The sequence below is a fragment of the Molothrus ater genome, chromosome 9 (genome assembly GCF_012460135.2).
Source record: "Molothrus ater isolate BHLD 08-10-18 breed brown headed cowbird chromosome 9, BPBGC_Mater_1.1, whole genome shotgun sequence".
In the NCBI taxonomy this organism is placed as follows: Eukaryota; Metazoa; Chordata; class Aves; order Passeriformes; family Icteridae; genus Molothrus; species Molothrus ater.
In genome coordinates this window covers 15,433,980-15,461,019 of record NC_050486.2, presented here as the reverse complement: position 1 = coordinate 15,461,019, position 27,040 = coordinate 15,433,980, and the positions used below count along the sequence as shown (strand labels likewise).

The 27,040-nt window shown below is 38.4% G+C and overlaps 1 protein-coding gene across 1 annotated transcript; it reads left to right on the top strand.

Annotated features, from left to right (window-relative positions):
* The first annotated feature begins 1,359 nt into the window (after positions 1 to 1,359).
* On the top strand, positions 1,360 to 24,460 carry ZNF326 (zinc finger protein 326). Its single transcript, XM_036387576.1, is given in 14 exon segments — positions 1,360 to 1,465; positions 1,963 to 2,037; positions 7,831 to 7,957; positions 9,992 to 10,397; positions 13,021 to 13,033; positions 13,036 to 13,218; positions 14,921 to 14,955; positions 15,830 to 15,917; positions 18,166 to 18,280; positions 19,302 to 19,449; positions 19,770 to 19,869; positions 21,065 to 21,195; positions 22,087 to 22,182; positions 23,646 to 24,460. Coding segments are annotated over 14 exon segments (1,695 nt in total). The 5' UTR covers positions 1,360 to 1,449; the 3' UTR covers positions 23,808 to 24,460.
* Positions 24,461 to 27,040: the final 2,580 nt, after the last annotated feature.

Below are 27,040 nucleotides of genomic sequence, written 5' to 3'. Positions count from 1 at the left end.
GAGCACACGGTATCTTTGGCAGAGAGGCCGGAGCTGAAGCCGAAGGCAGGGCTCCCTGGCGGGATGGCGGCGGTGCCAGCGCTCCCCGGCGCGGGCCCATGCGCTCGCCTCTGCTGCCCTCCAGAGCCCGGCCGGCGGAACTGTGCCCGCCGGGCCCCGGCTCGGGATTAACCGGATCTCACTCTTCATTCGCCGCGGCGACTCAAATAATGCCGGCCTGCAGTGGGGCTTTTATCCCTTTGAGGATGGCGAGAAACTGGTACGGCCACCCAAGACTGAAGGGAAGCCCTGATTCCCCGGCAAATCAAACCCCATGAGAGAGTGGCTTTGCTCACTTATACAGCCTGATAGTTAACCCACAGCCTGTCCTCAGAGACATTTTCCTAGGTTTTATGTACCAGATCTGCTCATTAGTATCTCGTATGTTTTTTATTATTTTTTGGTTTTTTCCCCCTTTCTTTTTGTTTCTTTCAGGATTGTATAAAACATTAAGAAACTCTAAGGAGTGGCATACTCTTCATGTGATCTTCACACAGGTCGTTGAGGATTTTTTGCATGATCGTGTGTCTGGGCGAAGTCTGTTTCTTCAAATCTTTTGGCTGCATAAAGTAGCACAGTGTTACCTTACAACTAACCTCAAATGAAGTCTGTGTTTAACATCAGCCATTTCGAGTGTTTCAGTGCAGCCTGTTACAGACACAAAATACTTTGGCTGGAGGCTGATGCATCACAGAATCACTGAATCATAGAATGTTAAGGGGATGGAAAGGATCATCTAGTCCCAGCCCTACACCCCCCACCAAGGGCAAGAACTCCTCACACTAGACAGTGTCACATAACCCATGCAGTAAAGAATTTCTTTGTTAGGTAAACTGGTGGTGTTAGGTCCATCAAAGTGGGCATCATAGAGGGTATTTCTTAAACAAACGGTTTATTTCACAAAGCCGCTTGGTTTGCGTAACACAGCAGCGGCTCACACTGGGAACTGGCTGGGTCCATGGACAGGGCACTGCATCTGCAGGGGTGCCATCGAGGGCTCAGTCCCGCCAGGCTCTGCCTGACTTCAGCGGAGCGCACTCTGAACCACTTCATCAGGGCCCTCTGGGCGTATGTGTGAGGGCGATGGTGTGGATGTCTCGCCACTCCTCGTCCTGCAGCGACCTCAAGCATGACAGGGACCGCCGCCAGAACACAAAATGGCGGCTGCCAGGGCTGAAAATGGCCGCCGCGCAGCCTCCCTCGTGACCCGGAGCCAGGCCCCGTGCGCGGCGTCGTGCGCGGCGGGCCCGCCGGCCCAGTCACGTGACGCGCCGGCCGAGCCAATCGGCGCGCGCCGTGGCAGTGCGTGCAGCGCGCGGGTCCCGCCTCGCCTCGTTGTGGTGGAGGGCGCCATTGGGAGCCGCCGGAGCCGCCGCCACCTTCCCGCCAGCAGCGCCCGCCGCCGCCGCCATGGACTACGGGGAAGGTGAGGGCGCTCCCCCGCTGCACGGGCAGGGCCTGGCCGCCGCCGCCGCTGCCGCCGCGGGGCCCGACCGTGACTCAAAATGGCAGCGGCTGCTTTGTTACGCGCAGGACGGAGCCCCCCTCACCCACGTCCTCGTCCTCCTCCCCCGCCGCCACTGCCGGGCTGGGGGAGCTGCGGCGGCGGCCGGCGGCGGGAGGGCTGCGCGGGAGGAGGGCCCTCCCCGGGGGCGGCGCGGGCGGGCGGGCAGCGCGGGCGGGGGCGGCGCTCCGCGGGCCGAGGCGCCCTGGGGGCGCGGGGCGAGCGGGGGGCGAGGGGGCGGCGGCGGGTGGGGGGCGCGGGCAGAGCCGGGGGGAGCTCGGGGCGAGCTCTTTGAGGGGGTCGTGTCAGGAGCCTGGAGATCCGACAGGAGAGAGAGCCGCCTCTTGGTGCGGCTCCCTGTCTCTCCCCTCCAGCTCTCGCTAAGCACTAAGTCATTCTCACTGACCCATCCTCTCCAGCTGAAGACAGAGATTGGAGATTCCCAGATACCCCCATGCATTGTGGTGTGAACATGCCCAGTGGGTCAGTCTCAGGTATGAGCTATAAATACGTCTAACCTGTAAAAAGAGTTGGGGCTGAACAATCAGTGTTAACAAAAAACAAAAAAGGAAACGGGTTTTTTAAAGTGCGTGACATGGTTTAAGTGCTCATGTTGTTTTCTGGAGGAGTTGTAACTGGGAGTGAGACTTGATTTTCATCTTGGGCATGTCAACATGAACTGCACGTTCCAAATAAAAAATTGTGCGATAAAGGAGTGGGGATGGGGGGGGTGGGGTAGAAATACAGACTTTTCTTAAGGTGATGCTTTTTTTTACATAAAGCAGTATATTCTTACAGAGTACTATTTTTGTTGAAAATAAAGGATATTTTCCTATTTTATATGAACCAGAACCTGTAACTGCTTGGGTTTTAATTACTTTTTGCCCGCCTAAAGTTTGCTTTAACTAACAGTTTGGAAAGGAGTATAGAAAAAACACGTAAAGCCAAGACTAAAAGCTACCTCTTTTTTTTTGCACTGTTAAAAATACTATGTAGATAAAACGGAGTGCACGTACTTTGGTAAGATGATTAAAGTTATGAGTTTAGAAAAGACTCAAGAAATGTTTTGACATCTCTTGCCAGCATGCAAGCGTTAAAAGGATCTTAATATAAAAGCTTTACTGATACTGTATCCAAGCTGCGTTTACAGATCCTGTCAAGTAAGTGCTTGCTGTTGCTTCTCTTGACACTCTTGCTGGCTGTTATTTCCATATAACACGTTGAATTACAGATGCATCTTTGATTGCAATATAATAATTTTTGTTACACATTTCTCGAGTCTTAGCTTTTTTTTACAATTATATTATTTTGCATTTATCTTTTTGCATAGTAAAATTGATAAATAGTGAATAAATAAATATATTGCCCCGTGTTTTCATCTTCTGTATTGAGTAGTAATTAAATATCCACTTGGTTTTTAGAATGAAAAGTTATTCTTAAGCACCAGTTTAAGTATCTTATTGGAATATTCACTGTAACTATTAACCAGAGCTTGCTTTTCTGAGATCTGATTATACAAATATTAAAATTAATCCAGGCTCATTGTAGGGGAACTAACTAATCAAATGTGTACTGTACAATTAGAGTGTTCCTTTCATGTACCTCTGTAATAATAGTTTTCATTGTGTTAATTAAGCTTTGTGTTATTTGTAATTATTACAAAAGTTTAATTACGATGTATACAGCTTGAAACTTTTACCATGACTGTTTATACACTGTATGTACATGAGCAAGGCATGCATAAAAATTGTTTTACCCAGGTTCTATACAGGGGACTGAAGGCTGTTTTGTGGGGCTCAGAAGTCAGGCAGCAGAGGGTAGATGTTGGGAATTCTCATCTTTGCCTAGTTTTCATTTGAGCTCTTGGCAAGGTTCTTCCTGTTGGAAACTTTCAGCCAATGGGCAGCACTTTCAGCTGTATGTCTGATGACTCCTGTAATTGCACCATTGTCCCTTCCTGACAGCTCAGTTTGAGCCCAGAGTTTACACGCCCTTTGGAATAAATTGTTAGTTTATTGTGAGCAGAAATATTATTAAATATTCATGTTAATATTTTAGTTACTGCAGCTGTTGTCCTTTTAGTCTGGAAGAGGGAATGGCCTAATGACAAGGTTGTGATGCTAACAACCTAGACATGGTGTTATGAAAATGTAATGTGCCTGGAAAAATTACTGCTTCTTATTGCACAACAGACCCTTAAACTTCTGGTAGTCAACATTTAGCTTTTTTAATTTATCATTTATTTTGCAAGATCTTTCTCATTTTCTTAGCCTTTTCATCTGCTTCACATGGAGCACACTGTTTAAAATGATTCCTTGTCTTTATGCTGTGAATATGATTTCAATGTTCTTTGCTCATAAGCTTTTTCTTTTAAATTGAGTTCTTTGTACCAAGAGGTTCTGAGTCTTACCTACTGTTTGTTTACTTTGTAGTTCTTTTCCTTTGGAAAATTTGATTTTTCTTTACTGGCTATTGAGATTTATTTTGCAGCTATTTTTTAAGGATCTCTCCACCAAATACGGTTTCTTTTTTTTTTTCTTAATTAATCTGAAGAAATACATATACAGTAACATTTTAATTTTTAATTTAAACTTGTGTTTTAGTATACCATTCTTTTATAAATTTAGAGTTAATGTATTATTTTCACCTTTGACATAGCTCTTCTCCCCTCTTTTCAATACAAGTTCAATGCAATCTAGAAGTTAAAAAACACATAGTTCTTTGCAAGTTCTTCTATTTCCCTACTTAAGTTCAATGGCTCATTGATCAACAGGGTATTTATGCAAGAAGCTGCAGATGCCAAAACCTGATTTATTCTGTTAATAAATTCTTTGATTCAGATGCTTTGATAATGCCTTCATCTCAGAGGCTCACTGTCTGTTTTTAAGCTTTAAGAGCAAATATGGACCACTGTTTTTTAATTTCTTTTTAATTCTGTGGTTTTCATAGATACACAGATAAAATATTCTTCAAAGGTTTCTTTGATAAGCAGTTACTATTTAAACTTAAATGAACTACTACTCTTTTGAATTTTTGGTTTGAGACACTGGAATGCAATTCCTGGTGTTTTTTCTCTAGTGCTTAAATACATGTTCTCTCAGCATGTGAAACAATTTCACATTTAGCCTGCACAGACAGGCAACTTCTCTATATCTCTACTGGTGGTGACAGTGATTATCATCAGTTACTACACTAAGGTCCTTTCTATTTTCATTTATCTGAATGAGTATTTACTGTTGTCTTATATGTTTCCCCCTTTTTAGGATAAAGCCTGTCTGAAGAACATACTTTGAGAGGGAAGTTTAATACCTGAAGAAATACTGTACCTCTTAAGTCGAATGCAGTTTCTTTGTCATGCTCTGGGCATGAAGTAGAAAATGTAGGAATCTTTGGTGAAGTTTGCAGCTGGTGACTGAAGCGGGAGGGCAGGGGTTGGAATGATAGGTTAACTGATCAGCAGTGTGGAAGAGTTAATGATATAGTTGGAAGGAGATTATAAGGTCACCTTCGGTAGATCAGGTCAAAAGTGTCTGTCCTACCTCACCAATGTCCTGTATGTCTGTCTCTGTTTGGAGGCAGGGAACAAATTGTACAAGTACTCCTTTGGTATATTTATATGCCTTTGCTGGTTTGCAGCTTGAGGAGTTTCTCAGTCATAGTCTGTGTTTGACATGCTGTGAATTTCTTGTCAGTTGATTTATCCAATTTCTGTCTTAAATCCCTGTTAATCATTAGTAACTTACTACTTGTAACTCGGTTTTGGGACTTGTATGTCTGTTTTGTGAAAAGTGTTTTGTGAAAACTTGGATCCTTCTTTCAATTGTTACTTGTAAATTTCATTTGCTCCCTCCAGTTTCTTGTAGTAAATCATTCAAGTGATGAAATCATCATCCCTCTTCATGTCTTTGTACCTTTTGTATCCAGTGTTAACCATTTTCAAATGTGAGTCTATTATAATGTAGGTAAATGCAGCGCAGTGAGTCTGGAAAGGGATGAATAAACTGTTCACTGTCAGGGAGGAGATGGTGGTGGTGTCCTGAAGGCAGGGGTTTAGGGACTGGCATAGTCTATAGCAAGACTGCTGATGTTATATAACATGAACTGAGTAAGCAAGAGTGGATGTCAGAAGTTATCCTGTGATTGTAAATTGTATTTTAGTGTTTGCTTTCATGCTAAAAGTTTTAGACTAAAAATATATTTCAAAATGATGCTTTTTAAACCATTTTTGGGAAGAGTTCTTTGCACATGAAAGTTTTTGTGTTTTTCCAATGCTGAACTGCTGGCATATGCATAACATTGGTCCCTACTTCCTGTGCTGTAGTAGAATTGCATTGCAGTGGCAGGGATCTTGATAGAGTGTTGTGTTCTTCCTTGTTGGATGACTTGATTCAGTTCTCAACTCTTAACCTCACTGATTTTGTGCCATCTTAGGGCCTGTAGATAATGGGGAGCCAGTGAAACTAAGGTAAATTATTGGGTGCTTTCAGGTCAGGTATGTCAGTTTTCAGAATGTCAGTGTCTTTTGATTGATTTGAAGTTGTCCTGTATTAAAAAACCTAACAACCTGGATCTGAGATTAAATTATCCCATGGTCAATTTTAATTCCTGTGCAACTGAGTTTATTTTCTTGACTATCTTCTCTTTTTGCTGTTCTGCATCTTTATGTATAGTCTCGAGGGTAATGTATTGGATTAGGTGGCAGATCATTCAGAAGCACCAGAGAGGAGCATTAGATGTTTTTATTAGAAGCCTCATCAGTTTCTTTTTGCAGTAACTCTTTGCAATTTAAGTTGATGATGGGTGGTGCTACATGATGAATATTTTGAAAAGGGTTTTTTATGCTTTGGTTTTTGAATCTTTATTGTATGTTCAGAATATGAAAAGATACAGTGTGACTTCTATGTTAGAAGTTTTTTTTTTTTCTTTTCCTTTTTTTCTTCTAAAGAAGTATCATCTTTAATTTTTTTTGAAAGTACCTATGATCATTAGAATAAAAATCAGTAGTAGGTCTTTGTGTGTTGCAGTCTCTGTTCAGGCGTGCTAAGAATATCTGTGTAAAAGTGATATAGTCATCTTAATATAATTTGCAGAATTTTCATTGTTGATGGATACAAGAAAGTAAATGACAGTGACTTGGTGCTAACAAGAACTAGGTACAAATGGGATATAATTTATATACATATTTTCAGCACTACAGTTATTTTCATGAAATTATATGCACAGAGAGTTACTGTATTTCTTTAAATAGCACAACTTCTTATGACTTCAGGGGAGCTAATTGTCCTGGAAAAGTCAGTGGTTTACATGTGGAGATACTGAAATGTATAAAATACTCTCTCTTGTCAGAGTAAACAGCTACTTAATTTTTATCCTTCCTGTGTTCATTGTGTATTCCTTCTCTGTGTTACTTCTTCTGTGATCTTGACTTGCCAGGTTTTCTTGGTATTACCCAAACCTTGGTGTTGGTTGGTGTTGGGAAGCAGTTTTGGTCTCCAGAATGCCAGTGAGGTGAAGATTGTGTACATTACAGAAAGACAGTGGATCATAATTGTTACGCAGATCTGCAGCATTGTTTTAGTGCTTTGAATTTGAGTGATTATTTGTCCAGAATTTTTACATAGACGTTCCAGTGCTGAGGAGGAAGTTGGTTCTTTTGCCAGATTTCATTGCAGGATACTGAGATGAAGATGTCATGAAGTGACATCAGTTTGTGAAGTGCCAGCACCTTAGCACAGTCAGCGAGCTGCAGCTCAGTGCTGATTTGGGTGGATTTTTGTTTGGCTAGATGTCAGGAAGTTCTTTTGTTTGACTCTAGCCTATATACAGAGCCTGCACTGCAGCATGACAGCTTGTAACCTTGACCCAGAGTCTCTCAATGAGAATGAAGGTTTCTTGGAGCATTGGATAGTGAGAGCCTCTGAGCTCTTTGTATTATGAAAGGGTTGAAAGTGGTCTTAATTCTTGACAACTTCAGACATATTCTACATCAGGTATCTTCATTTAATTCGCTTAATTTATGACGATTCCAGCTGATGGAACAATAATCCTGATTTACTTAGTATTGGAAAAAATGAGGAATTTTATTCCAGTCAAGAGGTGCTCAGATGATGACAAAGACACGTGGCTTCTCTAATCAGTGTCAAAATTGGTTTGCAACTGTCAATTCTGTATTTTGTTTGTAAGCACTGTGGCAATGATTAAACCTCTTACTTAAGAATTTAAACTAGATTACTTAATAAGAATTCTCACTTGCTTTCTTTATAAACATTTTTCTGCTCTTTTTTTAGACATGGACCGGGATTATGGGCATGGAGGCTATGGTGGCCCACGATCCATGGACTCTTACCTTAACCAATCCTATGGGATGGAGAGTCATGGAGGTGGAGGCGGAGGAGGTGGTGGTGGTGGTAACAGGTAAAATAATCCTTCAGTTGTCCCAAGAATCGATCAAATCCAATTTAAGTTTAAATCATTCTTCTAACTTAAGTGTTCCTGAGGCATGTTGTTATGATTTTGTATGAACACTTTCATTCAAGTCTTCATGTTTGATAAATACTGGCAAATACTAAACTGTAAGTGCTAGATCCTTGTAATAATCAGCATTTTTGTGGAAAAGTTTGACAGCGGAACAGTGCGTCTGAAAGAAAATAGCAAAAGTTTTGTTTTTCAGTATTGTCTAGCAATTTGCAGCTGATTGGCCTGACACACCATTTCTGACATTGCAGACTAGACCTAATTGGTTTAGTGCCTTAGACTGAATCTATCAACATTCCGTTTTCAAGGAACATTTAGGGTATGTGTTCTTTGGTTTAAACGTGCAGTGCTCAAGTGGTCTTGGTATTGAATCTGAAAGTCATGTCCAGATTATTTCATTGGAAGGTACTGATTACACTTGAAACTGTGTGCATGTTCTGGGCTGCTTTGTAAGATGGAGTAGTCTAAAACTAAAAATTCTCATGCAGTGGTCTGAAAGTTGTGTTTTTAATGCTAGGGTACCATTTGCTCTTTCAGATGAAAACCATAGGGAGCAGCTGATTTGATTTAGGTCTTAAAATTGCATTCAAAGAAGCATGCTTTTCAGAGTAGTGATTCTATCTTGGAGGAGATAAAATGCGAAGAAAACTTAGATAATCTGATGGTTTTCTTGTGTGCATCCTTGAATTTTTGTCTGGCTGTTGCCAGATTATTGTGTGGTTCCTGTCTGTAGTCACTGTGGTGCCACTGGGGAAGGACACTACTAAAGAGGGAGGCTGGAGAAGTGTTGTGTCTTGCTGCTCGGTTCTATTTAGCATTTCAGTTAAGTATGACTTGTTTAATAATGAACGATAATATTGATTTACAAGTCTGAGCAGAGATTGAGGAATGAGCCGTACCTACCATATAGTAATCTGCATATGATGGAGGTTGAATGACTTCTTGGACACCAAAATGTCGCTTGCTATGTAACCTGATGTTATGCATGGACTTTTTCTAGTGTCATTTTCTGTGTATCTCTGAGTCTTCTGAGATGAACAGATTTTAAAATGAAGGCATTCAGTTTACTGTAGATAGAGTTAGTAAGTTGAGTCTCCTGTAGGTTGTATTGTATCAGTAGGGGATTGTCTTTCCCAGCTGCTCAATCACCCTGTTATAACCCTGCAGGGACACTAATGTGTTTCCCTTCCAAGCAGTTATAGATACTGATTTCTAGCCTGACACTGCCCATGTCCCAGGCAAAGCAAACTCTTGATAAATAGCTGAAGATTGTAGCTCCTTGTTGCTTTCCAAGGACTCTTTGTGTGTCCGCTGTGCATGCGTTGGGGAGACTTTCAGAATCTTGAGTTGCTAGACCTAATGGTCTGCAAGTGAAAGCTGGATACACTGAAGACCATGAACTTCTTTGAGTGTGAGACTGAATTTTATAGGGAAAAAATTTCAGAAAGAAAAGATGTGAACAGAAGAGCATATGTATTTTTCCTTTAAAATGAGAACTGTGGGATACTTGGAACTCACAACTGTACCACTAAAAAAGCCAAAACTTTTTTTTTTTCTTGGTTCAGAACTAAGCTGCCTCTTAACTACTGTTTAACTGTTAGACTGTGAGGGTATGATTTTGAAGAAAGGGGAGTTTGACTAGGCTTTGAATGTCTGCAGGTGATTATTTTTGTGAGACTAGGGCTGGGCTCCAATAATGTTTTAGTAAATAAATGTTGCTGAAAATTTAAGTAAACAAAGTTCAGGTATACTGAGCTTTAGAATTGTTTGTAGCAAAATGGCTCAGATAGCTTTCTGTCTGGTCATAGTGTGAATTGCCCAGCCCTAATCAAGATTAATCAATAACAAAACTGTACAGATCAGTATAGTAATAAATTGATTTTAGTTGATAAATGTCAACTGCTAACTTGTCTTTTGAAATGTATAACATTAGTAAGCTTACTTTTTTTTCTCCTCACTGTGCAACTTTTCCAGGTTTGGACCTTATGAGTCTTACGACTCCGGGTCTTCTCTGGGTGGGCGAGATCTGTACAGATCTGGCTATGGTTATAATGAACCCGAACAAAGCCGCTTCGGAGGTAGTTATGGTGGTCGATTTGACAACTCCTACCGGAATAGCCTTGACTCTTTCGGAGGTAGAAACCAGGGCGGGTCTAGCTGGGAAGCACCTTACTCCCGTTCAAAATTGAGGCCTGGGTTTATGGAGGACAGAGGAAGAGAGAGTTACTCTTCCTACAGCAGTTTTTCTTCACCCCATATGAAGCCTGCACCTGTAGGCTCTCGGGGGAGAGGAACGCCTGCTTATCCTGAAAGTGGATTTGGAAGCAGAAACTATGATGCTTTTGGAGGACCATCAACAGGCAGAGGCCGAGGCCGAGGAGTAAGTACAGAATCTTTTCAGATTCTTTTCACTAGACACTCTTTTAAACCCTTTCAAGACCACTGCTTTAAAATGAATGCACTGTTCAGTACAGTGTGGGGGTTTTGTCCAAGCAAACGATCATGGTTGACAATGTTGTTTATCCCTTTGAAGCTGTCTTCAAGTAGAACCCAGTCCCTCTTTCTGCTGAAAGTAATGAGTAATAGACTAGTTGATAAGGTTTGTTAAATCTCTCCTTTTGTTTGAAAGGTGAAGATAAAAGTAGTAGGTTTGGTCTAAAAGGGATTAAAAGGACTTTCATTTTTCCTTGTAAACACTAGCATCTCTGCTGCTGGTGGGGAAATTTTTGAATATTGTGAAAGTTGAATTCAAAGTCTTTTGAAGTTTTGAGTAGGTTAAAGGTGCAATGTATAAGCAAAAAATAAAACCCAGGTTGTGAACGCTAGAGCAGTTTTTGGTTCATGTAAAGGGAAAAGTTGAGCTAATTCTTAATATGTTGAGTACATGTTTTATCAAACATCAAGTCTTCTTTTAGACTTAATTCTTACTCTGACTTGTTTACTGGAAGGGTGATGGGGAGGAAATGGCAAAGGTGAGTGGTTAGCAGTTACAGTGATTCTTTCTCAGAATTAAAACATGGTTAAAGGGGCATCATCAACTTGAAATCAGGTCCTTTCACAGAACTGAAATTAATTTCCACACAGTGTGCCTAGTCCTCTTACTTGTATTCATTTTGAAGACTTAAGTTCTAAGTGCTTCTCAGTGGATTCCTTTCCAGTATGGGATGTAAAAAGTGTATGTCCTAGAAACAGCATGATTAACTGTATGCAAAAGAGTGATCAGTTTGAGGAAGTAATGCTTAATGTTAAGTGACCTAGGGGAAAGAATAAAAAAAACCCGAACCTGACAGAAATACTAACTTTAGGTTGATGGTGTCCCTTTGTCTTGGTTTTATAATCCCAATTTCAATTTCTTTTTTTTAAGCACAAAATATTCAGTGAACACCTTTCTGCCTGTGCCTCTAGGTGTAACTTACCTTTTAAAATTCCTGAGCGTGCTGTATTTCTTTGGGAAGTGATTCTTTAAGTTTAAACGATACAGCTTGAAGTGTAGAGGAAAATTATTTTTTACTGGGTCTATTATATACTTAACATGCGTGGTGGTTTTGTTCCAGAAAGTCTACTTTGCAACATTCTTGAGTATTGTAGTTGCCATATTCAACTTTTAGCTCACTTTTGCACATGGCTGTTAGCTAGCATGTAGCATGGTATGAGAAAAAGATTCTAATCTTAATTTCTCTGCTTGTGAAGCTGAAAATGTTACATTCTTAAGCCTTTATGCCATTCTTTCAGAACTCCTTTAGATCTGAAAGCTTTGTGCAGAGTTACAACTGAGTTCTTTTTTCATTTGCTTTTGAAATTTATCCTTTTAGTCTTTTCTGTAATAAAGGAGAATGTAAAGGCTAGACTACTTACCAGATGTAAAATGCATTGCACCTTTAATAGGTAGTTTGTCTGTTTAAAAAAACCCAAACTTGAAATTATCCAGTGCGTACTTCATGTCAAATTTGTGTCTGATGTAAATGTTCATGCTAGGCAGTCTATAGCTATCTCAGCTAAATAAATTAACATGGAGATCTTGTGCATGGACTTCTGCTTATGGAAAGTGCCTGTTTTGGTACATTCTGTCTGTCATTTAAAATCTGCTTTAAAAAAGCCATGCTTTTCTTAAAGGTTTTGAAGTTATTTTTATGTTCTTTTGACAGTGTAATACTAATTCTCTTCTCATGGAAAGAGATACATTTCTGCTTATCCAAGTCACTCATCCAGTATGTGGGCACTCTTCTGCCCTTTATTAATCAAGTAATTAAGTTAATATTAAGAAGTATGTTTGCACTTTTGAAAATATTACAGCTACTTAAATTCCCCTCTTCAGATTACTCACTTATCTGTGACTTCAGAGAGGTAACTTTCATATACAAGTATCCACAAATGACTGTCCATAATTTTAGAAATAGTGGAAAGGTTTAGTCTTTCAATGGAATTTTCATTCCTATCGCTGCATTGTTTTTGTATCACTCTCTCCAGGCCCAACTTAAAAATTCTGCTTTTTATTGAATTGGAAGATACTGGAAAGATAGATAAAAGAAAGAATGGGCTTCCTTCAATTAATCAGTATTCCACAGTGGGCAACCTTCTTCACGCAGTTTTCAGATCACTACTGTATCATTTTGTGTAAGATACAAAGCAAGGAAACTTTTTTGTTAAAGCTATTTTTTTTATTTTTTTTTTTTTTATTTTGAGGCAGATGGAATTCATTATCTAGAGAATCTGAAGAGAGGAGCCAAGATGTTAGGCTGAGATATGACAGATATGTTCATTGCCTGGACAATGGTTCTGAATAAGCAGAAACACAGTTTATACATAAGTATTAGTTCTACTGGACAAACACCCACAAAGCCATTGCACAAACGAATATCAGACCAGGAACTTCAGTTTCCTCCTACATTTTGCTCTAGAACACAGATTTTAGTTAAGGTCACAGTCATACTGTACCAAGTAGTTGTTTTGTTGACATGGGTTTCATATACTAATACCTTTCTCTTGATTTCACACATTTTCAGCATATGGGAGACTTTGCGGAATGCACAGACCTGGAATTGTCGTTGACTATCATAACAAACCCAGTCCTGCAGCAGTTGCTGCAAGAGGAATAAAAAGAAAAATGATACCACAGCCATATAACAAACCTGGTGGGACATTTATCAAGAAACCCAAAATGACAAAGCCTATTTTGAAGCTGAGCCAGAAAAAATCACCTAGTAAGTAGCAAGTGTCAAAATTTTAAAGTTAAAATGAGTGATTTTTTTATTCATTAGAAATTACTTAGTTTTAATATTCAGAAAGAGGACTGTATGTGCTGTTTTGTAATTCTTTGGTTTCTACCTTTCAAATAGTCCACAGTGGACTTTAGGAATTTACACGTTTAACTTTCCTACTGGAAAGATAATTTGCTAAATGATACTGAATGTTTTGATGTGTTCAGATATGTACCGTTGAAGACTATCACCTTGAGACTTCATGATGATACTTCCTGAAGGCAAATTTTCACCACTAAAAATAATGTCAGAGCTCAGGTTGTCTGAAGAGACAATGCCTGACAAATACTAAAATGTGCTCTTGCATAAGCCTGGGCCCTGCTGTCCAAATTCTTTGGATATAAAAAGTAGCGCATCAGCTGCGGTACAGTTAAAATAAAGATATAAGGCGTGGGTGAAGAGGAGAGGGAAAAGGAGGGAAACTGCAAAAATGGCAAAAACTGTTACATAATAATTTATGAGAGACAGAAAGAGATTGCTCCCACTTGTAAATGAAATGCTCTAATGAAAAGAAGAATTGTAAATGAGATAGATAAACATAATACAAACTGCAAATTGTATTAGTGATGCTTGGTTTCTTTAACTTCCATAAAGATATTCTAATTTTATATTGCAGTCAAAGTTGGAGAAAAAAGCCACTAGTGAGGTTAAATAAAGTACTTGCTTTGAGGGAATGTAAACTCGAGTATTATATCTTGTGAAGTGTGTACAGCAGTCAAATTTTAGTTTTTATGCTTGTGATTTCCTAGTTTGATGTGCAGTGTTTTATGTAGTTTGCTTTTAAATGACCCATGAAAATAGTTTAAAGTTGCTGTAGCTTATAGCTTGCAAGGCAAATGCACAGATTTGGCAGAGACTTTGAGGCGTAAATTCTGGTTTTGATTTCGTTATTCTGGTTACATTATTATGTATTACATAACTGTTCCCTTAACTGTAATGTCAAGAGTACTGAACCAATTCCAGGAACTGGCTGTATAGAACACACTCCTCTGCCTTTTGTATAGGGAACTTTATTGGTTGGTCTCATCAGCTTTGTTGTTACGAAAAGGGTCTCTAAAATTCGAGTTCTTTCAGTACTTTCGTACATTCTCCTTTCTAAGCTACATTCAGGCATAATGTATCTAATTTATTATTTCGTCCACCAATTTCCATAATCCAAAGACCAATACATAATATTTGAGTCACTTTAGGAAGTGGGATATATAGTGCCTGCAAGAATGCAGCCTGTTCTGTGGCTCTGAGATTAGGGGGAAGAAAATGTTGAGTAGTTTAACACAGTTTCTGAAACTTGAACTGAAAGACCTAAGCAGTATCATGTAGTTGAAAACTAAAAAGTGGGTAACAACTAACAGAAACTTTGATGCAGTTGGTATCTATTGTATGAATGAAAATATATCTCAAAATACTATTGTCCTTTCAACCTTGAAATTCTTGTTTTGGAATTAGATATAGGTGATTGCTTCTAAGTGTTTAGTTTGTATTTCTAAAGGTAACCGATTTTACATTATTTCCAAACTATGATAAATTGTAAATGTAGACAATCTTCCCTGCATAACAAGCTGATTTTTTTCCTAAACATCTTATTGTCTTAAAATGAATTGTCAGTGACAGCACTTTTGCATTGTTTCTCATTTTATGTTAATAGACACGAAGACATCTTACCAGGATTCTACTGTAGAGGTAAAGATTCCCAGAACTGGAAAATGTTTTGATTCTTTGAGAAGTTTGCATAGCATACCTGAAGACACACAATTCTTAAACTAGAGTTACCAAATTGAACATTAAGCTAGATAAGTTTTTCTGAACATGTTTTTGGGTTTTTTATCTAAAACTATCTTATTTTGGTGGCAGTTGATTTTGAGTGAAAGATGTAGCTTGTGCAGATAGCCTGGAAAGTGAATTTTAAGCTGTATTTGTAGACCTTACCTGTTCATGTAATGCACAAGAGAGCTCTCATGTGAACACTTCTCATATTGCCACAGGTAGACAGCTTGAGCTCATGCAGCTGTGACCTGCTTGGGTGGGTACAAGGGAGATCACTAAACAGAAGTGAGGAGGAATGGCTAAGACATAAGACACATCAAGGAGAGAGAGTAAATAAAAAAGGGTCAGTGTTAAAAGGTACTCTCTGATAGGGTAGGAAGATCAGTCCCTTCCTTCAGACAGATCAGATCAGTTGCAACACTATGTGAGAATATTACTAGTAAGCTAAGCATGTGTCTATATATATCCCGGTTTAATGTTGCAAGACTGGAATGGCATTTCCCTTCTTTTTGAGTGAGGGTATTAACACCTTCTCAACTAAGTAAAAGTCTGGATTGGAAGTCAAAATATTTATATAGAAAACTATTTTGATTGTGAAGATAATTTAGTAAGGCATTATGGAGGAATGCAGAGCTAGAAATGTTTGTACATGCAGTTCCACAAGATAATTCACTTTCTTTTGTTGTCATATTTAAAAATAGCAAGTAACAGATCATTGGAAATAATGTAAATTACATTGCCTTTCTGGATTTAGAATGGCTTTTTTAATTTATGGTTTTGACTTTATTAGGAAATTGAAGTTGATACAAGTGGTGCAGTTGTTATATATGAAGACTTCACAAGAGATGCTTACGATCTTGGATATCAGACTTTTGGAGGTAAGTCAGTTTGCTTTGTCAGGTAAGGTGTTGTAGGTATTCTGTTTGTGAGGCTTTGAGAGATTACATTTTGTAAGCCTGTATTTATGACCTTTAGTAGTTATTTGGTAGCATGGCTGCCTGTTTTTTGTTTAAAGAGTTTAAAAATTTAGACTGTGGAAATATGGTTGTTTGTAATACCCATCTATAACTTGTTTGGTTTTTTCATATTACTGTGTCTCTGCTCTCTGATCATTTCAATATGTTGCTGTTTGCCTTTTTCTTTATTTTTGTGAAAAAAAGTGGTTTTCTTTACCTGCTACCATTCCATTGCATTGAATGTTGTTCATTCCACTGGTTCCTCACCCATATCCTATTATTTATCCCACTAGCTGATCAACCTCACCCTTAAACCCTCGGTGAGTCACTTTTAATAAAGTGGATTCAGTTATCTCGGAGAGCTGCTCTCAGGAATGCGGGGTCTGTTTCATGTAGTTTTAATGAAACAGGTTTATTATTAGTTTACAAAAGTCAGTTCAAGTGTGTATTAACTGTAGTGATTCCAGACACATAGAAAAAGAAATCCAGTGATAAGGCTGAAATTACTTTTAGTCCCCCTTTCCTTGTATGTTGCCCTATTGCATATAGCATAGTCTCATTTGAGAGCAAGGAGGGCTGGAAATTTGCAGCCAAATAAGTGTGAAGTAATAGTAAATATTTTGAGTTTATTTTTAAATTGTGTGAGTTTCTTTTTGTTTTAAAAGTTTGCATAAGTGCACTGAAGGAAAGAGGGAGTTTTTAGTTTATATATAAATTCAGGTCTCTATTCCCCAGCTTCTCACAGGACAGGCACTTCAGTTTATGAGCTTGAGGGTCAAAATAGAGGCCATTTCACACCACAGAATATCATACCAGATGGTTATTACAGCAGTAAAACAAGTGGTCCTTTGAATATTTCCAGGGTTAGTGGTAATGCACTGAACGAAATTTAAATCCTGAGATCAGTATGGGAATTTCTTCTGTGGGTAGGTAGATAGGTGTTTTTCTGTTTTCAATTTGATTTTTTTTTTAAATAGTTTTATGGACAGGAGTTTTTCTCCTCTCTGGATCACAGTAAATTTTGAAACTCTTTGCTACAAAATGGTAGACCTTGGGATAATCAGGAGCTGTTAGTCCTGAAGATGTTTTCAGTATTCAGTGACACTTCGTGATCCACAGAGTGTTTTGGAGTCTTGGTGTTTGTGCATGATGCTGTTGTACGTTCCTTTCTGTTGCTGTTTGGATGGAGGTAGATTTCCTGGAGGCTGACCTCTCTTCAAAGTTTGAACTGGAAAAGAAAACGAAGTGTTGCTCTTCTTTTTGGTCTAAAACTACCCACTGGATAATATTCTAATTGTTTCTCATTGTCCATAGACTACTAAAGCAGACAGAGGAAAGGCAGACATAAGTGCACTTATGCAAAAAGTTAATGTCCTTGGAAGTCTTAAATATTGTAGAACTAAATTTTGTTCATTTACTAATTGACACTTTTACTTACATGCTAGGTAGTAATTTAATCAAGTTCTTCTCTGAAGGTCTGCTTGGGTACTTTGTGTGGTAAATCTTTCTGTCCTTGTCTCTCCCTCATCCCCACCTCCATTAACTGGTTTATTTCTTTGGCTGAAAATCTTTGGAATATTTTTCTGTGAACAGAAGTGAAGTCTAGTGGGTAAAAATAATAAAGTTGTTGAATAATAAATTTGTTGAAGGTTGGGTACCGTACCTTGAAACAACACTCTCTTGTCTCATTTATGAGAATCTTTGCTTTCACTTTTGGGAACTGCCTTCTCAGTAGAAGAGACAGCCTTTAGATAGTTTCCTTTTGTGTAAGGGGACTGTAGCAGTGGTGCTCTAAAAACATGGGAGAGTTTGAAACAATGTGTTTTTCTCTATGTGTTTCCAGTTACCTTTTTCTGGTCACATACTTGAAGAGGCCTTTAATAGCTAGGCACAACAGGGAAGGAGTTGCTTTAACTCAGAATTTCTTTTATGACTGTAAACTGGAGTGTAAAACCCTAGCTGTAACGTTGAAAGCAAGTGTTTAAATTGGCTGTTTCTAGAGGAGGAAAACAAAGCAAAACTTTCAGAACATTTAAGAAAGCCATCGAACTATGTTGTTACAGGGTCTTTCTCTGCATTTTGAAGTGTTTGTGGAGGAGATAGGGAAGACAGGTACTTCTGTTGTTGTTTGTTTTGAATTTGGTTTTTAATCCTTCAATTCTATGTTAAGATGGCAAAGGAGAAGTTAAAAGTGAGGAAGAAGAAAAGCGGCGGATTGAGGCCAGAAGAGAGAAGCAAAGGCGTAGAAGAGAAAAAAACAGTGAAAAATATGGTGATGGATACAGGTTTGTGCTGTAACTTGTGTTGTCTACATTGTTTTTCTTCCCCTTAATGCCTCTCTAAGAACACTTTTTTTTTTTCCTTTGGACTGATTTTAGCAAAAGAAAATGCAAGAAAGAAATGATGGAAAAAACCCACCTCCTTCCACACCCCTCAACTTCTCCTGCTCCCCAGCAAAAGCAAAAAGCTAACTCAAATAAAGAAAAAACCTCAAGCCAAAACCTGGCACCCAAATTCTGTGGCTTAGCCTGGGTGTTTCACTGGACCACTGTTGCATCAGAAAATCCACAGTTTACTAACCCCTTTTCCCTCACAAGTGCAACACTTCAGAAGCAGATTAGAATGGTACTGCTTTTGAAGTATATGTTCATGTTGACTTAAAAAGCTGTTAGAAATTGGTTTTATTCCAGTTTTATATACGTGTGTGTTTGTGCATATGTATCTGTGGTCAACTGTTTTGTAGCAAAAAAAAGTACATAGGTTTTGTAACTTGCATAGTCTTGCCCAGTGGCTGCACTGTACAAAACTGTTTAGTGTCAGTGCAGTATATGATCCTAGCTAGTGATCAGTGACTGTTACAGAGGAGATTATATTTACTTATAAAGATTATATAGCTTTTGTATGGAAAATGAACTTTCACTTAATTCTTCTAATTACAGTTAGGAATTCATGGCCTGACTGGACTATGATTCTGTGCCTATGAGATGTTCTACAAAAGGTGACAGGAAGTAGAGAACTGCAATAGATGAACTCACAGAATAATGTGGCTTTTAAATGCCTGGCTTCTGATTTCAGCAATTTGTCTCCTGAACAGATAATTTGTTACTCTGACACTGGCCTAATTTATATTTGATTCATGTAGCACTTACCCTTTGTAATGGAAAAACTCTAGGTTGTTTTTTTTATTTCTTTTTCACTTAGGCTGCTTCAAAGAATGCTTTTCCTGTTCCCTTACTGATTGGGTTTGTCAAGTGTCATTGTTTTGAGGAGTTTTAATAGTAATATTTAATGTATTTCTCTTGATAGAATGGCATTTACTTGCTCATTTTGCAAGTTTCGAACATTTGAAGAAAAAGAAATTGAGTCACATCTGGAGAGTGCAGCTCACCAGGAGACATTGGATCATATCCAGAAGCAAACAAAATTTGACAAAGTAGTGATGGAATTTCTTCATGTAAGATAGCTGGTTTTGATATGTATAATACTTCTACATGAGAATGTAGTTACAATTTACCATTTATTTTCAAAATATGCTTTACTTACCATTAATCATTTTGTAGATGACTTTTGGTGCAGCACATACTACTGCAAGTTCAAGCAAATGAAACAATTTCAAAGTCTCTAAGTACTGTTACTTTTAGAATTGAAAGTAGTTCCTTAAGAAGAAATAGCAATTATTTACTGTTTGTTATAAAGAATTTTCAAAATCTGGGTTAATACTGGAATGTAAACAATTGTACATCACAGGTATTTACAATTTTTTCCCCTTTGTAGGAGTGTATGGTGAATAAATTCAAGAAGACAGCAATGCGTAAGCAACAGACAAGTAACCAAACAGAGAATTCCCAAGCTGCTGAAAAAGATATAATGGAAGGTGAGTAATTTGGAGCTCTCCTGGTCTTTTTCTCCTTTCATTCTTCTTTGGATTTGATAAAATGCATAAAACCAGTTAGTTTTTCACATCTTTTCTGTACCTGGTTGAGATTCCTTGCTTCGTTTCTGATCCCATGTGGAATGTTAAGCCCAGCAGGAAGGAGATGGCAAACCTTGTTTGTTGGGTATCCAGGTAGCCTTGTCAGAAGGTGAGAACTATCCTGCTTGAGTACCTGAGTACCTGACAAACAATTCTGTGGGCTTTGCCACAGTCTTGTTCAGTATAAGGCATGCGGAGTGACAGCGGGTGGATGCAGTAGATAGAGAAAGAGTGTAATAGAGAAATAAGATGACAGTGGTCAAATACAAGAACTTGGAAAAGTGCAAGTAGGAAAGTTGCTGTGGTTTGGAGGGAAAGGAGTGCCAAAAGGAGGAGTTGGAGCATTTTTTGGTTACCCAAGATACCTGGAATTTTTTTCCCCTTGGCTGCCCTACAGGCAGTTTTCTGGAGCAGTTAATGTGTCCCTGCCTTACTGTGCCATATCCTCCCCTTCTTTGCTTGAGGGATTTCAGAATATGGGCTACAACCAAATGAGACGTCTTTGTTTTAGCAATAACTATTGCAGTATCACCTAATTTGAACTTAAATACTAAAAACTACTTAAAAATGGATATAGGCAACATCTTAACAATCACACAAATTCTTTTGTACTTTCCTTAAGTACTGGAGTGCCTTTTTTCCTTTACAATGAGAATGTTCTATTACCAAGCTAATACTTAAAATTACAAGAGGAGTTGGATTCATGTGCCTCTTCCTGATGGTGAGGGAGGGCAAAGAAGTAAATAAGTTTTTATAAGGGGTAAAGTAAGTGCAGTTACTTCAGTCAAGCTTTGTTTGCTGTATAAAAATGTGTATTTTTAAGGATATTGGCTATTGTTGATTGAAAAATCAATGCTATTTTTGTACTTTGCCTGGGTCTCATGTGTAGTCTGTGAAGAGGTGGAGTGTTGAAGTGAAAAACTTCCAGTATTGCCCTCAGAGAGCCTAATTTAGGTGAATATTCCTCAGTGGTTTAGTTTGACATGTTTAACAACCAAGAGCTCTTAATTTTTGGGTAAAAAACAAACAGGCTACTTTTCCAGTTGCCTAAAGTAACACATTTTGTGTTAATGATTTGTTGCATCTTCTTTGGCAGGGGTTACAGCTGATGACCATATGATGAAAGTTGAGACTGTTCACTGCAGTGCTTGCAGTGTCTATGTTCCTGCATTGCACAGTTCTGTTCAGCAACACTTAAAATCTCCTGATCACACAAAAGGAAAACAAGTAAGATACGACATATAATTAAGAAAAATAGGTGAAAAGTGTTACAGTTCTTGGTGCAAGTAATTTCTAAGTTCTTGTTGATGTGGCTTGTTCTCTATAAAGCTGTAATGTCCTTAATGCACTTTGTAAGTTTAACACCTCAGGAAGTAGCCAGCACTTAAGCACCCCAGCTAATGAAATATTGGTGTGCTTAATAGCTGCCAGTAGAAAATCATGAGAAAGTTACTGGAAATCACTTCTTCATTTGATGAGGATTTGCTTTACAGAGTGTAAGTATTTGGAAACATTTTGTTACTCACACATGTGTTTCTAGCAAGATAGACATAGTGTCTCTTTTCTTGGCCATTATCTTTTTAATTTGAAGACAACTGAGAGCAGTTTAGAAGTAGCAGTTGTGTTGTATTTGTCCCTGTTAAAATTTATAGTGATAAACTTTATAGGGCTGGTAGTAGGGTTGAAAGAGTAGCATGAGCATGATAGTAAGCAAGAATGCCTAAGTTATAGGTTTTTTTCATATGAGCTCTGTGATTGTGGGATGTTGTAGAATGTTTTGAGTTGGAAGGGACCATGAAAATGAGCAGGATCACCTTCAACAATATGTTAGACTGTGATGAAGAAGCCTGGATGTTTTCTGTAGATGAGAACAGATAACAGGTTGTAGTCCCTTATATAAGCAAGATACATCTTTTGATCAAGCTAAAGTAACAAAATGTAAACACAACTAAACCTTATTGGTTAGGTTCATGTGCTTTGAGCTTACGTACTAAGAGCAAGCAGTTCATGCTGTAGTATATTCATTATTTTATATACAGAAACTGGCCATGAATTCAAATTCATGTGACAGTTGTTACAGGAATGTGATAATTATTCACTGTCAAATTTGTTTCCTAGGCCTACAGAGAACAAATAAAAAGGGAGAGTGTTCTTACTGCCACCAGCATCTTGAATAATCCTATCGTCAAGGCACGATACGAGCTGTATGTGAAGGTGAGATGCAAATGGAAAGAAAATAATTGTTTGCCATTTTCTCCATGTTGATTAGTGTTTAACCTCAGTCCTCTGTCTTTCAGATAGCTCACAGATTTAATATAATTGTAATGTATTTTGGCAGTCCAAAATCATTGTCTCAGATAAATTATTTTGCAGCCAACATTACCACCTTCAGATTCACCAGCTTTTGGTTGTCATTTAAAACTTGTATCTAGGCAATTTTTAGTTGGATTCTCTAATGAAAAAATCCCCAAACAAACTTCAGGCAAACTTCAGCAGTGTCTTTATATCTAATGTTAACTGCAGAGCACAAAACACAAATTATTCCCACCTTTACATTTAGAAGCAAAAGCTCCAGCATGTGGGTTTGTACTGAAGTATAGTGTGCACACTACTCAGCTACTTTTCTGTAAAATTTTTAGGGTTCATGACAAAAACAAAAGCTTGCAACAGTAGTTGATGAGATGAGAGAATTTAAGAGGCATGGAAGCTTATGTTGTAGATATGTGGCCTGAGAAACAGGTGAATTCGTTTTAGCAAAATGGAGAGATTTTTTTTCTGCTGGGCCACTTACTTTGCTAAGGGACTCTGTAATACTGTTGTTAGCTATTTCTGGATTACCTTTAATTGGTTTATGATTCTGCCTGTGCCATAACAATAAGACTCTTTCAGACAAAGCAATACTGTCTTTTGGAAATACGGCAAGGTATGAGCCAGTGCCCAAGTTAATTGTGATTTAAAATGACAAATTAGTTGTGTTCTGAAAAATTATGTATGGATGGCTGTGTGAATCAGTTTCAATAACTGTTGTGTATCTGTTAAGGAAAGGTTGCAAATGGCCAGATAGCAGAGCCTGGAATATCTGCTGGTGTTTCCAGCCACCTCTTCCCAGTTCCTTATGCCTGGTGTGCCTTGTCCAATACAGCCCCCTAGCGAGAGACTGGCAAAAGGGAGAATGGAAATTTGCTACTCACCAGTTCGAAAATTGAGGAGAGAAAAATCTGCAAGATTGTCTTCACAAGGAGACCACTGACATTTTCACAATGCCTAGCACTGGTGATTTCTGTTGTGGACTGAACTTAATACACTTTCACCAGGACCTGCTCAAGGAGATGTATCTGGTTCCTGGTTGTGCAAATCTTTCATCCTTATTCAAATTTAGAATTAACTGAGACTGAAGTAGTTCATTTAGCATACTTGGCTTTTTCACAGTGCCATTTCCACTTTCATTGAAAGAGTTTCTTGGGATCCCAGTTTCCCGTGTGCATAAAGATGTGGTGTTGCTAGTTTTAAATCCAAGGTGTTTTGGTTTTCTTGCAAAAAACCCACAACTATTAAAAAACTGCATAAAGTAATGTAGCATTGCTTAATGGCTGCCCCTTTCATTCACTTGAAATGATGAGTATGATTTTATATTTGAAATAAATATCAAAGTGTTGCTTTTCGATCTTCTCCTTCAGGGTGAAAATCCTTTTGAAATTAATGATCAGGCTCAGGAGCAGCAAACAGAAGAAGAAGAAAAAGCTGATGAGCCAGCTGAGGGTGAGGAAGAGGAGGAAGAAGAGGAGGAAGAAACTGAAGAACAAACTGACTTCACTTTAGACCACACTGAAGATAACTAAGTGCAAGAAAATGAAAATAAATTAGTGGGGGCAAGCCAGCATTTTATTTCTGCTCTAAAGTGGCTCAGACTTTTTAATAGTCTCATGGATCTGAAGGTTCCCCACGATATGCATGCATTCCATTCCATGGAGAACTTGTTTATATAATTCCTCTGTGTTTCTGATTTTGTTAGAATGAAATTAAGACTATTTTAGTTGAGCTTTTTATAGAAAACTGACTGTTAAAGCTGATCAAAACATTGTGTTGTATATTTTTTTAAGCATCCTATTTTTTTGGTGTGTGTACTGAAAGTTGGATATGATAACTTCTGGTCTAATCAGTTGAAAAGGAGGGTGGGTCTGTGGGGTAAATATTTTAAAAGCTTTTATGGTGTAAGCTTATAAATATTTACCTCATAGTACAGGATGAGTAACCTCAAAAATTGTGCTCTTGAGTGTGGCTGTTTGGAGGACTGCATTGCACTCTGTATAATAGAGTATGTGTTTATAATATGCCTTGTAGCTTTTTGTGATAAGATGTACCAGTTTGTAGCAATAAAATATGTAAGAGATATTACTGTTTTAAATGTCTGTAGTTTAAGTATTTCCAAAATTTCCCCATGCTGACTACTAAACTGGTTTCAAATTAAATCTTGATTATTACTATCATTGAAGTTTGTAGTTGTATCCTAAGTGACTCATTTATTGCTGAGTTTTTATATATTCAGACTCCACCTGCCAGGACAGGTGAGATCTTGGGCCCTCATAGTGTGCCTGGGGGAGGTGTGCTTTCTGTGTGTTTACATGTGGTGTACTCTTCTCTATCTTAGGAATTAACAGCATGAGCTGTGTAACGTTTTAGGGTCTTGAGTGGAATTGATAGAGGAGATTTGGTGCCTCTTATCTGAGTAGTCAAAATGGTATGGAATGTTTCAGGTGGTGATTTACATTACACAGGAGTGGAAAGTTTTGACTTGCATGATGATACTACTGCTATTTTTATTTCTGCTGGAAACATCTTGATGCATTTTTAATCTTTCATAGGACTGAATGGTGTTTTTGGTTTATAGTTGTGCTGAAGAGTACATACAACTTGTCTCACATTCTATCTACCTCAATCTTTTTGCTCTGAGAAATGTTGACAAATACTACGTGTAGTTTTGTGGTTTTGTTTTCTTAGGGTTGAACTTGCAAGGTAGCCACTAGAGTAGTAAGAAATATGGGCACTAATCCTTGCAATTTGCTCAGAGGGAATAATTGCCATATATGCAAGCTCTTATGTATATTGCAGCCAAAATGCGCTAGGGTTTTTACCTACAATTATTTTTCGCCACACAGTAACTGTAGGATGATTAGTATCACACTTGTGTAATACTTGCTTTGATTTCATGCTGTGTGAAGGATTGAAATCTTGAAACAAGCCTGTAGATTCTCTTGCTTTGGCTTTTCCTGGTTTTGTTACAGTTAAGAATGTGGGAGATATGGAGACTTACCATCTTCATTCCTGTACCCTGGACATCTTCCTTGTGGACTCCAGAATGTGTTTCAAACTGTTGCTGTGTCTGTACAGTGAAATCGGTTTTCAGCTTGCTAAATAGAAGCTTTACATTTTCTTCTTGTTGTCTATCAGACTTTTACCAAAAAAAAAAAAAAAGAAGCTTTTCTTTAAATGTATTTTTCAACTTCTAGAATGTCTTCTGCTCTTTCAAAGTAGCCCTAAAACAGAGGATCCAGAGCTTTTCTTCAGTTGGTTATCCTACTAACTGAAGTCCTCACCCACTCAGATGTAGGATTGTAGGGAGAAACTTTATTGTAAGGAATGCCCCTAGCAAGCAGGGAGTTGGATCTCTCCTACCCTTGCTAAATCCCACATTCTCTTGAGTCAAAAGCCTGCAGTGAAGTCCCTCAAATCATTTGAGAGGATTAGAATGCTACATTGAATTTAGCAGTGAAGACTGTTCTGACTTAAATTTAAAAATGAGTAATATACCATCTGTTTAATTTCTTATAGGTAATTTCTAAAATTGTGTCACGTTTTTAGGCTTACAATAGTGTATTTCTCTTTAAAGTTAAGTCCTGCACCTCAATTCAAACAGATTTGTCTGGTTTAAAGTAAAGTTAGCTGATGAATAATAAGCCTTTCTGTATAAATAAAAAGGTGTATAAACTGAAGTCCAACATCTGATACAAAAGAGCTTCTGATCTTACTCTGCAAATCTAAGCTTTCCTCATCCCATTCTTTGTTACTTCCAAGCTGATGCCAACAGGGAACGGAGTAAATATCCAGAGGGTAAATTTGAGCATCAGAATCTGCTGAGACAAAAACAAAAGAGAAGCCTTCTTAAGACCCTGCAACCCCTTACTGTCCTCTGATTCTGATTTAAAATAAAGTCCTTTCTGTATGCAGAAGTTTGGTTGATGGGTTTTTGTGGTGGGTTTTTTTTCCCCCCATGATTTGAGGATTACCAAGTGTTACAGGAGAACAAGGAATAAGTAACCTGCTTGCCTTTCTGGTCCCCTGCAGGTGAAACATTTGGGTATTTGCAACAAACGTGCCTGTTCTTTTTATGGAGACTTACCATCTTCATTCCTGTCTACCCTGGACATCTTCCTTGTGGACTCTAGGACACGTGTTCCAAACTGTTGCTGTGTTTGTAGAGTTCTTTATATACCCAAAGCTGTTAAGGTAAGTCAGCAACGTTGAGAGTTTTTATGGGTCATCAGAAAAGCTAAGGATGGGTAACATGGTGGCAGGAGCAATGCATGTACTGTGAATAATCACCACCTACTGTGTATATAAGTGAATATTTGTCAAAGATTTTGAAGAGCAGAACAGCTGTGTGGGCTTAGGAGAAGGGCCACAAGTGTTAACATTGCCCATTTAAGAAAGAAAATCTTTTATTGTATAGTCCTTTTCAATCTCACTTCAGATAGGTCATAAGATAGCTGTCCTTCATCACCAACTAATAACATGGTTGTCCATATCCTTTTGATTTCTTTTGTTATCAGTAAGGTTGCTTCATCATTAACAATCAGTTGTTAAAGTTCCTCCAAATGCACCTGTAAATCAATCTTTTTTCACACTGAAACACTTTGGAGCCTGTTTGAATGTCTCAGAACATAGCTGAGCTAATTAGCTACTACACATGTGGGAGTAGACAGTTAACAGTTGCCTTACCATGGGAGTTGGGGTCAAGCAGTGCTGAATGTCCTAGAGCTTATCTGGGCCTGGTCTCCATATGTATCATGGCATA